This window comes from Copidosoma floridanum, unplaced genomic scaffold, assembly GCF_036245765.1.
Source record: "Copidosoma floridanum isolate Cflo_tuat_1 unplaced genomic scaffold, Cflo_Japanese_pri ptg000004l, whole genome shotgun sequence".
NCBI classification, from domain to species: Eukaryota; Metazoa; Arthropoda; class Insecta; order Hymenoptera; family Encyrtidae; genus Copidosoma; species Copidosoma floridanum.
Window position 1 is genome coordinate 39377806 of NW_028321881.1, and position 14800 is coordinate 39392605.

At 42.2% G+C, this 14800-nt stretch overlaps 1 protein-coding gene across 1 annotated transcript; it reads right to left on the bottom strand.

Moving 5' to 3' along the window:
• Window positions 1-10405: 10405 nt before the first annotated feature.
• On the bottom strand, window positions 10406-14546 carry LOC111643578 (uncharacterized). Its single transcript, XM_089598060.1, has one exon. It carries the CDS (start codon window positions 14166-14168, stop codon window positions 11940-11942), a length of 2229 nt encoding a protein of 742 aa, XP_089454186.1. The 5' UTR covers window positions 14169-14546; the 3' UTR covers window positions 10406-11939.
• Window positions 14547-14800: the final 254 nt, after the last annotated feature.

Below are 14800 nucleotides of genomic sequence, written 5' to 3' on the forward strand. Positions count from 1 at the left end.
AGTGTACGATGCGAAGTGTATTGTTTTTCGACATCCACAGCATTTACATTTAATTTTCGTTGGCAAATGATAATTTCTTTTTGGTGGATGAAAAATGAGATTCACAGGAAAATACAGAAAAAAAAAAAAAAAAAAAACAGTATTTTTTAACGCCACAAATTTTGCGTTTAATAAGTTATGGAATCACAGCTTGTTTTTCAAATAGTCAAAAACTTAGTTATTAATACTTTTAGTTAGTTATTCATTAGATTTTAAATAAGCGTTGCTAATTCATTGGCACGAAGCTTTCATATTTTTTTTTCGTGGCCTTAATCTACTTTAGATTTTTTTTCATACAATCATGAACGAGATCATGAAGATCTAAAATTTTACACAAATCTATAATATTATCCACGTATGTAAAAATTTCATACGCATACATTTTTCTGTTGTGAGTTACGTATTATGTTTAAAATTTTTCAGATAAAATATCTTAAAACAGAGAAATTGACTTATAGAACTAATTTATTTCAGCTTCAATTTGGTGGTGATAGGTATTAAGCGATGGGGAAAAAACATAGTTAATAAGATTAACATTTTACTTTAAAGCAGTGATAGGTATCAAAGAACAAAAAATTTTAGTTTTATTCAATACTATCAATTCAACTCTAAAAAATATAACTAACTGTGGATGTAGACACATGCTTATTTACACTAGTTACGTATACCTGATTTTTCATACTTGTAAAATTATTTTTTTTTTTATAAGAAATTTTCACATTTTTTAGGTTTTCTATTATGAATTAACTTAATTTTTAATCCTTGGTTTAGGTATTTAGATATTAATGTATCTAAAACCAACGACAAAATACGTTAATGTTTATAAAAATCAGTCGAGGAAATCCTAAGAAGTGATGACACATACACGCATAAATACCACAGCAATAACGTAATTTATTTCGATTCAATTCTTTAGGAAACACATTTATATCACATTTATCGCAATAAGTGGTTTTTTTGTCTGTTACAAAGCATCCTTCATTTTTTAAAAATAAGTAAAAATTTTTGTCACAGTCATTTACACTAAAAACTACTACGATTGCTGCTACTACTGCTACTACTTGCTTTCGATCGAACATCATTTTTTTCGCACGTGCATGAATTTCATTTTTTTGTCTTGAGAATTTTTTGTCTCCTTTGATTATCTGTTTTTGGGGTCACGGTGTCGCCTTTTTTGTACTCGCCGAGGCTCCACCTTTGTCTGATTGATGATGCTCGTTTAATACCTGTACACTCAATGACATGGCTCTATTTGACTTTACTTTGGCTCTGTCTTATCTTCACACGGATCTGGCACGATTCTATATTTGACTTCGAGAGTGTAGTATCGGTCCACACGTGTCTCATACTCACTTTCGTATACTTGTACTAGCAAAACTCAATGGTCACCACCAATGGGTACAAATTTAATTTTACCGTTCATACGATAATCAAAATTGAATAAAGTATACCATATAATATGACGTGTATTTGATGGAATATTTTAGATGAGTTTGACTAACAGAGAAAAAGTGGAAAAAATCTTTTCATTTACTGACACAATTTTTATGTGAACTGTTTTCCTACCAAGATAGCCTACTAATTTTTATAATTGAACACTGCAATACGTCACTTTTTTCTTCATTTAACTTCACCTCATCACTTCAAGAGATCGTTTTGGATAAAAAGTTTGGTTGGTGTATTTATTCCGTCATAAGCTCATTATCCGTTTGTACAAGACAACTTTACAGGGTATATTATACATTAAAACATTAATTCAGCAGCCTGTGGTAACCACAAAAAAAACCAACCCCTCCGTATTTTTCACATATTTTTTCGAGCCTCCGCCAAGTATCAAACTTATTCGACCCAATAGAGCAGCAGCAGCAAAAAGAAGAACTTAAGAACTTTTTTCTCCCTGAGCGCAACCTTGTTACAGTATAGTTACGTTAAAAAAAAAAAAAAAAAAAAAAAAAAAAAAAATGAAACACACGCGCAACCGCGTCGAAAAAGAGAGCGGCTCTTGTAAAAAATTTTTCTCCGTCTCAGCGGGCGTCTGCGTTAACTGGCACTTAACCATTTCGATTACACGACTGCGCCTATACACGAAGGACTCGGGAGTTACGCGCCGCCGATAAACCGCAGTTCTTTTACACGCTCCACTCCCTTCCTTCCGTTCCCGGGCCTTTTTTACGTTTCCGCCGCGTTCGTCGACTTACTTTTTTTTCCTCCATTGTCTTGAGGCGTGCAGTGGCAAGGGAAAGTTTTACGCGGCAGCCAGCAGTTGAGAAAAAGGTCGGCACTGCTCTGCTCTGCTTTCCACCCGCGCGTATCGTGACGTGATTATTTTTGTACTTACAGTCCTGGAATACGCGATTTGATTAAATCGCAGCCAACTCTGGCGTCTGCGGACTCAAGTGCAGTCAATGTACAACTGAGGAAATCGATGGAAACTAATTACGCGGATAAAATAATGGTATATGATGAAAAAAACTGTTTCTAGGGTAATTAAGGTGTCATGGCTCGCCAAAAGAGATTGTTTTTTTTCAATAGGAAAATTGTACTTACGGCGCTGACGTGACAAATTTTACGAGTAAAACATTTTAAGTATAATTTGTGTTGAACATATTTTTGAAGTTTTTAAATACTTATACTTAACCAAAATGAATTACGAAATCGAAAAACATTCAACTTTCCATGTATAACATTTACAAATATATACGGAAACGTGTTTTTCACGCCAATCTTACCATGCATAGAACTAAAGTTAGAAGTTAATGTATAATCGTGACATCAGATGGAAATTTTTAATGTAGTGTAAGTCGTAGTGAGTGAGTCAAACTTTTTTTCTACGTATGTACTCATTCCTTTTACAAAAGTAACGAGTACAAAAGTGACAAGTACAAAAATTTCGGAATTTTCAACAAGGTGTTTGTAATCATGCTAGAAAGTCACATGTAAAATTTGAGACCGTTTTACAACACCGTTTTTCAGATATGAAATACTGAAAAAACTTCAATTCAACACGTAACCTTATGGAGGAGTCATATAAAAATGGAATGTATAAGAAAATGGTCCGTACAATTTGTCCAATTTTTTTTTTTTTTTTGTAAGACGCAATACCATAAAGCTGATGTAATGTTAAATTTTCAGAGGGATCGACAAGTTTCTTTTTCAATAAAATAAAAAAAACAAGTTCAGATGCGAACAACGTACGGCAGTGCTAGCACATGTTCGCTCTCCCCGGCCTTACCACTCTCTAGCCCTCCCCACCCTCGCTAACTGTGCTAAACGTCTTTAATACTTTAACTCTTGATAAACCAATCGATCTAAAATTTTTTATATGCATATGAAGCAGGCGTTACCTTATTATTGGCTGAAATTTTATAAAAATCTCATTATTGATTTTCATCATAATTTCATGACAAAGAAGTAAGTTTTCCATAGTACAAGTCAAGTTGAAGTTAAAAAATATATTTCATATATTTCTCGGTGGAAAGGAAATTAAAGTCTTAAAACTTTACAAACAAATTATTTTTATCGCTTTATTTATCTATGCACCAAGTTTCGACAAGAATTATCTGCTGATTTCTCAAGATAGGTAATATCCTCAAACGCATTTATGATAGTAGATTTGAAAAACTTGATTAGTTTTATCACTCAGTAAAATATAAGAGGATGTTTGCCTCAAAATGCTTTTTCCAGCCACGCCACCGTCGTTAAGATAGCTGTAAACTAATTGGTATATATTTAATGTGATTTTATATAATTGGTGTTGATTGGGAAAAACCTCAAATTACAATTACTGTGACCGCGTGAAATGTAAAATCGACAGAGAAAGTCCCATGACCCATTTATTTTTCATGACTTGTACATTAGGGATCCGGAACAACGAGGGCCGATCGGCCGTCAAATCAACTGCCGAGGAAACAAAATAGACCAACAAATGAAGGCTTAGAGTCCGGAAATTTCCTTCACCTTGAATTTTTGATATAATATGTTTTCGAGTGCGCTGATCACGGAAAAAATTCTGAGTGTCGTAGTTTATTGCAAAAAACGCATTTTCATACAATTTTTTTAGAAAAATACCTATATTTCGAATACGGTAATGCGTATCAAAAAACAGCTTGCACCAATCGTAAGAGCGGAAAGAAATGCATAAAGTAGCACTAGTAGTTTTATTTTGACCAGCGTAAAATTTTGAGAGAAACAGCTGAGAAGATGATATTGCACGAGTATCAATATCATGTATCTATAGAGATATAAATATATACGCACACGTCTTCTGGTGAAGCGTCTATTTTACAGCATCATCCGGTATCATCTTCTCAGTCGTTTCTTTCAAAATTTTACGCTGGTTGAAATAAAACTACTAGTGCTACTGAATGCATTTCTTCCCACTCTTTCGACTGGTGCAAACCGGTTTTTGATACGCATTACCTATTTTGAAATGCAGTGAATTTTGCAGTGAACTACGATACTAGAAATTTTTTAATCATTTTTTTAGTTAATCAGCGCACTCGAAAACAAAACATATAAAAAATTTGAGATAAAAGAAATTTCCAGACTTCGAGCCTTCGTTTCTTGGTCTAAAAAGTAACCAGCGCAAAAGCAGCAAAACCAATGTTTGACGCGTGAACTCATTTTCGCGCGACAACTGCGGAAACTCGAGAGCGAACGTTACATCGATCTGTTGTTTCGGGATATACAGACGCAGATGAAAAATTTCAACTTATCGCGGTAACGGCAGAGGCAGCTGTTGCGGGTATATCGTGTATAAGATACCTGTGCAATACGAGCTCGCACAGTTCATAAAGTAGAGAAAAAGCCGGAGAGAGAAATGGAGAGAACCAGATGAGGATATGGGGAAAAAGAAAGGCAATAGGTAGCGAGTATATACCATATACGTGTGCGAGGGGAGAGGAGACCGGGTCACGTCGATTAAGCCGCCCCTCGGCGGACAAGGCCTCTCCTCGTAACCATATATAATAATATCGCACCAACACACACGTGACGAGGGCTCGATACACACACGGGCCGGGCGCACAATATGAGCGCAAGAGAGGCCGAAAGTGCCGCTAGATAAGAGATAATAATAATTGAACGTATAGGCCTGACGTCAGCGGTAATGACATTGTTCCGTTACGCGGCACCGGACCCCTCCCCACCCCGATCTCCGTGTGTTATACGTCTCGGCCCTTTTTAATTTCGACTCGCGCTATCATACACTATATACGTGTAGACGTGCGGATCGAACTTTATTCCGCTATACGCGCGAAAAGTTGCATACCTGTTTCCCCTTGTTACGTGTGCCACTTTTTCTTCGACGGTGGGGCTAATTCGCGCGAGATTCGAGTATATTTATACTCTCGTGCAGGGGATTGCATGGATGCGTTTTTCGATTTGCTGTACCTTTTTTATACCCGTGCGGAAATCTTTGCTGCGAGTTCGTTTGAAGTCTTTGATGAGATCTTTTTTTCACTTGACTTTGATTTGTCGGTGAATACGAAGAAATTTTTTAATCAAATAAAGGGTCGAGTTTTCAAGCTCATTACAGAAACAGCATAGGTACGGTGAAAAGTTCCAATAAGCTTCGATTGAAACCTCTCTAATTGTACAGGTGGTATACACCAGTCATGTATATAGTATACTTACCAAAAGTGTAATGAATATAATAAGTACTCGAGCGTCGAAAGAAACAACAACAACAAATTTTAAATCAAGTGTCAGGGTAATGAAAAGTTTTCCCTTGATCGTATAGAAAGCGAAAATAAATATTAATAAGACCTTGTCGCGACTTCAATTTCTACAAGTTGTCGAGCCGTCTGAAGTTTTAAAGGACTTTTCTACAAACTTTGTACAAGAGGGAACTTTGTCATGCTGCGGGACATTGAAGTCGGAAGGAAATTGCGAATTTCACGCTGCTAAAGTGTATAGGTGTGCGCGAAAATACAAACGTCGCTATAAGTTAGTCACTCCAGTTTTTTCTCCTCGTAGGACGGGGTTGATGCGAAGCTCCCGCACTGTGAGTAATTGCTTCTTTGTGCTTTTGTAACTTTCGAGGAAGTGACGTTATGGCGTGTTAGCGTTTTTTTTTTTCCTTAAAGTTTTCGAGGAGAGCTGCTTCGATTTTCCAAACGTGATTTTCTTCTCGCACCTGCACAAGGTGAAACAGATCGGAGCTTGGCAATCTTTGAATGAGGTTCTGCTAAACGACAGAAGTTCGTCGAGTTACTTTGATTTTATGCTTTGTCTATGAAAGGTTCAACGAATAATTAAAATCAGTGAATTTAAAAATAATGTTTTTTCCAAAGTTACTGAGTTAAAGGATCAGGAGAAAGGAATGAATTGAATGATAAGATGATTTGCATTTACAAACAGTACGATTTATTTCATCATATACTTTTTTTTTTTTTTTTTTTTTTTTCTTCACTTATTTGACTTTTTCGTCATTATCATTATCATCGTCATTACAGCGGCTGAGAGAAGAGCCTCGCAAAGCACAAATACGCACTCGAGCACAAAATAATTACAAAAGAGCAGGAAAAAAAACACCCTCACAACTACAAAGTGAATAAAGGACTCGGATACAGCGAATTTCACGCGATTCGCATTTTACGCAGTACAAGGGGAGGGGGAGGACAAAGGTGGGGCGAGATGGGCCACGATCGAAGAGCGCGCTCGATAATTCGATCGCGGTCCGTACAACATCATCATTTTGTTTTACATTTATTTCATTTTTTTTTTTTTTACATCAGTTTCACTCTTAGTTCCCTTCCTCTATTCCTTTCCCCCTCCACCGATATAGCCGTTTGCACGCCCGATTTTGCGGGCGAGCGAATATTTATCACGATTCTTCTCTCTCTAGCTTCATTTGCACGCTTAGAGGCGCGTTTTCATTTTTCATCTCAACCGGCACAGAAACACACACACGCACATACACGGATCCCACGCTGTGCCGTCTATTCAAATAAATATTCGTTTCGATGCGAAGATACGGAAAAATACGCTCGCGTTGGTACAAACTATATGCACGGCAGAACCAACGTCCAGGCTCGCTCGCTTTTTAATTGAACAAATAAACATTTTCCTCTAACGCGTGCTTTCGTCAAAACGAATACTTATTCACGCGCACGAATTACACTCCTTCGGCCTACGGGTTCGAGCTTTTTTTTTGTTCGCTAAAACAACGGTAGTTTTTTTTCTCCGAGAAACAGCGAGCGTCCATTGTTAAACGAATAACCGTAGCGAGGCGCGACAATTTTTGTTTTTCTTTCAATTTCTTTCGATTGCCAGCAACGCGTATATTTCTTAGGACTCGTGTGTATGAAGCGACTCGAACAAAAATCACCCGACAGCAGGTAGGTTCGTCCGAAGCAGCCGTGCATGTGTATACAGCAACAATGGACTTTCACTTTTTCTCGAGCGCGAGGCCTCCCTCGCTCCTTTCGAGCCTCGGGTTTTGTACACGTACATTTACAGTGTTATATACAGGTATGCGTGTATACAACGTTTAACGGCATTATAATGCGCATGTGTCGAACGAAGCTCTTTCGCCTTGGGCGACATGGAAATCTCCCGCTGTAAATACGCTTTCGCGTTTGCGATGGAATTTATGCGCGTGTGCGTGTTATTTGCGTCCCAGTGACAATTTGCAACTCGGGTTATTTTTACAATGTTATTTATCGAGCGATAAATAAATTTTGTCGTGATTAACGAGCGGCTCGCGGATAACGTGTTTTCCGTTCACAGATGCTTCGGCTAACACTGTGTGACTGATATGAATTTTTTTTTTTTTTTTGTAAAATCGTGAGTTGCATTGTTTCCGATTTTTTTCTTTTGCATCTACATGAGAACTCAATGTGGTCCTTTAAATCATAATTTTTTTATTTGCTCATTACCGAAAGTCAAAGAGCTAAAGAACCAGAAAAGAGAGAGAGAAAAAGGGTTGTACTTGGGGGAAACGGTACTCGTTGCGATGGGAGTACGAATATAATACGTCCGAGTGATTATTGCATTCTCGACGCCCACGTGCGCTTATTTTCTTTTCTTTGGACCCCTTCGCTCGGTAGAGCCATCTTCCGTAAATTCGAATGCTCATGGAACGCGCGTTCGACCGAGAGCCGTTGCAACGGAAGTTTAGCATCAAAACGGGTTCGATTCCGTTGTAACGACGCTGGTTACCTACTTTCCCGGGATTACTATTGGCCACTTTACGAGGAAAATAATTTAAAAAAATCTCTCAGATAACTTATTCCTATTTTCACAGCTCTGCGCGAAATTAAAACAAAATTCGAAGCCTTGAAACTCGGACTCGGCTTTTCGAACAAAGAGCGTGGTACAATCCGCGTCGCCAAATGCTAATTTTTGATCGCACCGCAAAGACCACCGGTTAGTTGATCAACGTCTTGCAGTAAGGAAAAGATTCAATTTTTTCGCTGAGAGTAGCAATGAATTACCAAACAATAAATCAATTTTGAGAGTCATTCCCAATTTCACAATAAAAAAGGGGAGTTTTCGATCGCACAACAATCATTACGTAAAAACCCGTGTTTCGTTCGGTTAAGAAGTAAACACGTAACACGGAAAAGAGTGGCAGCCTCGGTGGCAGCGCAGTGCGGCCAGTGCGAAATACCAATCATCCGAGCGATAACGAAAGCGCACTTGCGACCACGCTTCTTATCATTGGCCGATTAGAAAGTGCGCGTTGTACTCGTCAGAATTCTAATGCAGTTCGTAAGTTATCGGTGACGCTCGCAAATCGACGCCACACAAAACTATAAATATAAAAGAAAAAGAAACCTTCACTCGATCGAACAAACTATGGCTTTAGAACAAATCTAATTTCCGATAAATCTCTTGACTGCATTCACATTACAACAGCTAAAATATTGATAACAAGAATCGAACCGTTTTTTCTCTACTTTTTCCTGAAAATATCCTTCTTGCCTCGTGATTGATTTTAATGTAACAACTGCTAGTACAACAATTGAGAACACAGCACGAAGACTGCGAGTCATCGAAATCAGTAATGAAAGGCTTTTAGAGTCTTTATTAAAAGTCATGTAAAGTTTAGAAACCGCTCAATGACTCTGAAGTCATTTGAAGATACAAAAGTTGTGTGAAAGCCTTTAAAAGATTTCAGTAAGTACTAATTGTGTAGAGACACTGAAGTGCGCGGCCACGAAAAAACGGGACATATCTAACTGTACAGCGGCGCAGGGACGAACATAACGGGGCGTAGAAAATTCGTAATCAAAGAAAGCGAAGGATCGGTCCGTCGAATGAATTTCCGAGCAATTGAAATTTCTCGCTTTCTTCGGAAAATAAACGAAACCAGCGACTCGAGAAAGGAAGCCATTGAAGCCGAGGCTCTCGAGTGCGGATTACAGGTATTTTATTCATCTTCCGTGAGGTCTTGAGAACCGAGCGCATAAATAACGCAACGACGCGCGAGAGCCTCCAACCACGCAATTTCCTTTCTCCTCCGAACACGTACTCGCGCCGTTAGGGTGTCTATTGCATCGTGTGCCAATTCAACGACGTTTTTACCGACATATCGATACCTACGCCACAACGCAATAATCGTTGGCGCCAACGCGCGTACCGGCCTCCCTTGCTCTCGTACGAGTATACATTTCACCGAAAACCGGAGAAAAAACTTTTTCACTCAACCCACTCCCTCGGTAATCTTGGCATTTAATCCGACGAGCGTCGCCCGATCGATATATTTCGCGAGAAACGTGGCGTACAGCGCCGCTAATCAAATCACCAGTCACGCGTGCCTCGTGACCGTCTTTTTTTTCATTTCTCTCTCGTCCGACACTACGTTTTTTTTTTTAGCTTTCTTACTCGCCTCGGTTACGTATGGCTCTGGCGAACTCGTTCGTGATCGATTGCCGATTTTTCGTTCAACCAAAAAGTGGTCCGAACTTGTGAAGCAGTCGAAATCGGCGTGATTTGAATTTTCAGCCTCTCGTTTGGCGTACTTTAGCGTTCCATCTTTTGCTTTTTGGAAAAAAAAGTGTGGCAATAAAATAATAACACAAGCAGCGAACGAGGATCAGTACAGAATATCTAGAAACGTAGAGAAAAAAGCCAGCTGTGAGGAACACGTTTCTCTAGACAATCGGTACGAGCAAAACCGAGGAGGGTGGAAGAGAAAGTTTCATGAGCGACGAGACTCGAGTGCGAAAAAAGAGCTGATTTTCGTACTCCAGCTTAGTTAACGATTAAAAAGGACAAGCACGCGCGTGTTTAGTCTAACTTTGCAATGCGAGTCACAGTCATTGAGCTTTTGGTAGTTCAGTTGTCAAGTACCTTTATTTTTTTGAATCGCGTAGAAAACAAGCAAAAGAAAAAATATCGCAAGTCTAGCTAGAAATAGTTGGTGAAAAAAAAAAAAAAAAAAAAAGTACACAATGTAACTACTCGCGCACGAGTATATTCACGCCGAAACCGTGGAGTTGCTCGAAGGAAGAAGGAAGCCTGCAGGTTAAGTTTGTAAAAAAGGGCAGTAAAACCAACGCGGACCGGCCGCGCGCATATCGCCCATGCGTCTTTTGACGCAATAAACTCGCACCGGCTACCTCCACTTTTCTTTTTCTCGCGCGCGTATCACCACGTGGTTCCGTAAGCGCGCGTGGGCAAATCTTGTATTTTTTTTTCAACACTCAATAAGACTTCAAGCGCAGGTTGAAGCCGCAGTGACTCAAGATATTCTCTCCCTCTCTCTTTTTTGTTACTTTACAAAACGTGCTTGTGCTTGTTTCCGTTCACGCGAATGTGAATGACTTTTTTTTTTCTTCGTCTCACTCGACTCTACTCTGCTCCCAGCCCCTCGACATACGCATACACACAGTACATCGATTCGAGGAACGAACACGTGAGGATGCGATTTGAACCTCTCATACATTCCTTCTCACAGCAATATCTCTCTCGTTTTTTATGTATACAATTATGCAACAACTTGTATTGTTTCGCGCAATATCGATTAGCCGATGGTGCAAATTTTTTTCCGTTTCAATTATAGTACGACCCAACCTCGTTTTTCTGCCTTTATCGTGTTAGTTTTTTTTTTTTTTTTTATTAGGCTGCGTATACATGGAGTCTTGAGCTTCCAGGACTAGCCATAAGCCCGTGTGAGTATGAGTGAGAAGCAAGAACACATATTCTCTTTCTCGCACTTACATGGGCATATGGGCTAGTCCTGGAAGTTCAAGACTCCATGTATATGCAGTTTTAGAAGCAAACGAACCCATTGACTTAGCAAACAATTAATGTAACCTTGTTGTCGTTTAAAATTCGATAGTACCTCACACGTCGATCGAGTCGTACGTATACTTAGGGCGGAAAAAACTTACGCAACTAGACCATTGAAGAAGTTACGTAAAACACAATGAAACCAATACCATCTTATCAATAAATTAGACACGTCGTTGTGTATCTTTCGTCGTTCAGTTCACGCATCCTCGAAAGAACGATAACCGATCGCTCGAAAGTGCCACTAGTTAATTAACCCCCGTAAAGTGCTCGTTGGTCCTGCGGGTATAGGATAAACTCGTCCGAACACGTATAGACACGCACGTACGAATAGATACTCGTTTACGACTGTCTCGGTACGTAAGAGCCTAAAAAGGAGGATAAAAGAAAAAGAGAGACGCAACGTGAGATAAAAACGAGACCATTGCGCAACAAACAGATACATGCACACGCAAACAGCAGTGTTCGAATCGTCGTTTGCCTAAATTTCTATTTGTTCCAACTTGAAAGCCCAGAGAGCGACAGACTTTCTTCCCCACTTTCTCTCTGCCACCCTCACTCAGTCACTCACTCACTCTTGTCACTTTTTCGTGAATAAAAGCAGTTTATCCTTTATGTCTTCTCCCCGCTCAGTACTGCCATTCTTCTTCGTTGTGGTATCACTCCTCGGCTTGGAGCAGCGTGCGAAAGTCCTGTTGGAGCTTGGACTCGTGGTAACTCCAAATGTCGCTGAACTCCTCCGAGTCGTTGCTCGCGTCGTCATCTGTTCCAAAGCTAAACGCGCCCTTGTAGCCAACTTCTTCGGCACCCGAGCCGGAGTACGGGGTATAGTACGAGGTGGTCGGCGACGATGAGTAGAACTTAATTTCCAGGTCACGGTGGCCGTTCGGTGATGTAACAATCTCCGTGGAGACCTCGAGGGGGCCTTGCAGTCCAGGACTACTGTTTGGCGAGCAACCACTCGATCCAGACGCCAACGACGACACCGAAGAACCCGACGATGAGCCAGACGAAGGCGACGAGGAGTGACTCGCTGCCAAGTTGGCTGGGGCGGTTGAGGCGTCTCCCCGCCAGGAACTACGTCCTTTGAGCGAATCATGGGCCACACCACCCCGGTCGCCAATGACTCCCACGTCACGACTCGGGACCACTGCGACATCGTCGCTGAAGTAACTCGTTGGGTCGCTCCAGCTGCGCCGTAATATCGCCGAGCCATCTGGCCTGAGTCGGAGACACGGGTTGTCGGTCACATCGATCAGGTCAATAGCGTTCGGATGCTCCTGGCAAATTACCGGCCTGGCCAGAAACACTGTGGCCGGCAGCTGAGAGAACCGATGGTGGTGATGATGATGATGGTGACGATGGTGGTGTCGGTGGGATGAAGGAGCGATTTCATACTGGCCGCTTACGTCCCAGATAAGGGTGGCCGGGTCACAGTAGCGGCACTGGCACAGAGCGCCCTGTAAGCTGCACTCCTCACCGGGTAGACACATGTCGGATGGCGCGGACTCTTGATGACAGGTGAGTGTCACCGATTCTCCGGTGCAGTGCTCGTGCAGGAATCTTTGCTGCTGCTGCGGCTGGCGCAATTGATAATTGGTTTTGCCAGACTGGCAGACTGGAACCACGTTCCGGTTATCGTCCAACACTTTCACCTGTACGTGCCGATGGGCTGGGTAGACACCACCACCTCCACCCATTTGCTGTGACTGTTGCTGCTGCAACGGTTGCTGCCTCGTGTCGATGACCTCTGGTTGCGACTTTGGAACTATGCTATTTGACGAGGATAGGCTGCTCACAGAGTTGTGCAGGGGCCTCGCGTAACCAGTATCGCGCATGTTACTGTTCATCGAGCGCCTGGAGCCTCTGTTGTTGTTATTGTTGTTATTATTGTTATAGTAGTTATCGCCAGAGTACCGGCTACCATCGTACGTATTGTTGTTTCCATTTGCTTGGTACGGTTTTATCTGGGATTGTTGCTGTTGTGGCTGATGTTCTGAAATAACGCTGGTCGATGTTTGCGCTGCAGCGGTCAACTCGTCGCCTGTCTTAATATCCGGAACACTAGTGGTGACCACGCCGGCGACCAGCGGCGGCTTGCGATCCTTCTTTCTCCGCTTCCGCGGCTTTATGATCCGAGGCAGACTATTCTCCGAGTTGTTCGAGCCCGAACTCTCGTCGCTCGCGATGCTCAGAGAGTCGATGTTTGCTGTCGTCGTTCCAGCCGTCGACACGTCCCTGCTGGCCCCGTCAGCCGGTTTGCCAGTTAAAAAAGACTGCTGTTGCTGCTGATGTGGTCTCCTTTGCTCAAGCATCGTGGGCTTGTTGCCAACACTTGCTTTCGACTGCGGATGACATTTTGGCGCACTGCTGTTGCTGTTATTATTATTGTTGATGAGACCATTGGAACTCTGTCTGTCGGTGTGCATCTTATTGTTTCGATTGTTATGAAACCGACCGGACAGTATGAGAGGTGCTCCCTGAGTGTGCACAGCGAGCCTTGATAAAGGTACGCGGTTTTGTAAGTGATGCTGCTGCTGCTCACTTACTGCCTGCTGATTGCTGTTGCACATTAAGGATTGTTGCTGTTGGTTGTTGTTGTTAATGCTATTGTTGACTCTTCGTGGATTGGACATGTTTATTAGCGGAACGCCACCAGCCCATGCACCTACTTCCCCGAATGGCCCTCCACCGTTGCCGCCACCGCCACCGCATTGCTGATCGTATGGTCGAAACTGCTGCTGTTGTTGTTTGGGCGTCCTGAGGGCGATTTCCTGCTTGTGACAGCCAGGAAAAGACTTTTGCAGGCCAGATCTTCCAGACGATGTTATCAGACAGCTGCCGATGTAGCGTTCAACCTCGAGGGCACCTTGAGAGGCTGGGCTCATCTTACCGGTACTCGCTTGCAAGGGGCTCAACCCCTTTCTTTCCGCCAACTTCGTGCACGAACTTGCCTCGCTGTTTAGTGAAGCGGTAAGGGGTTACATTGAAGCTGCGTTTATTACTACTCAGCAACGGCGACGACTCGTCTGCACTTCATCACTGACCAATGCACTATAGTACTGCGGAGGACACAAGATACACTCAATGAGATACGTAGTACACTTGGGTGGAAAAAACAGATCACAAACACGCACTCCGATTCCTGGAAGCGTTCGTGTGCGAACGCGCTTGCAAAGTGTGTATACGAATCGACCAGACCGCACGCGGCAGCGCTGAGAAAAGCGCAGACAGGCACCTACAACCGCAGTGACGACCTTACGTGCCAGCGGTCGGAGCGCAACTGTCGCAACTGCGCCGTCGCGGCCGTCTGCTTTGACTGGTTCTTTCTCTTTCTCACTCCCCCCTCGTGTCTGCCCCACTACCACCGCCGCGACCACTACAGCCGCTGCTGCTGCCGCCGTCGTACCACATCGGCGCACAAATGCCGCTCCCTCCCTCCTCCCTTTATCACTATACTGATTCCCTTACTTCGTTTGTCTTCTCTCGCTAGACTGTGCGGTATATATAGGTAGAGAGT

What these genes read in the sequence shown, in the direction of transcription:
- LOC111643578 (XM_089598060.1), bottom strand. Translation starts at nt 14,168, where the DNA reads ATGAGCCCAGCCTCTCAAGGTGCCCTCGAGGTTGAACGCTACATCGGC.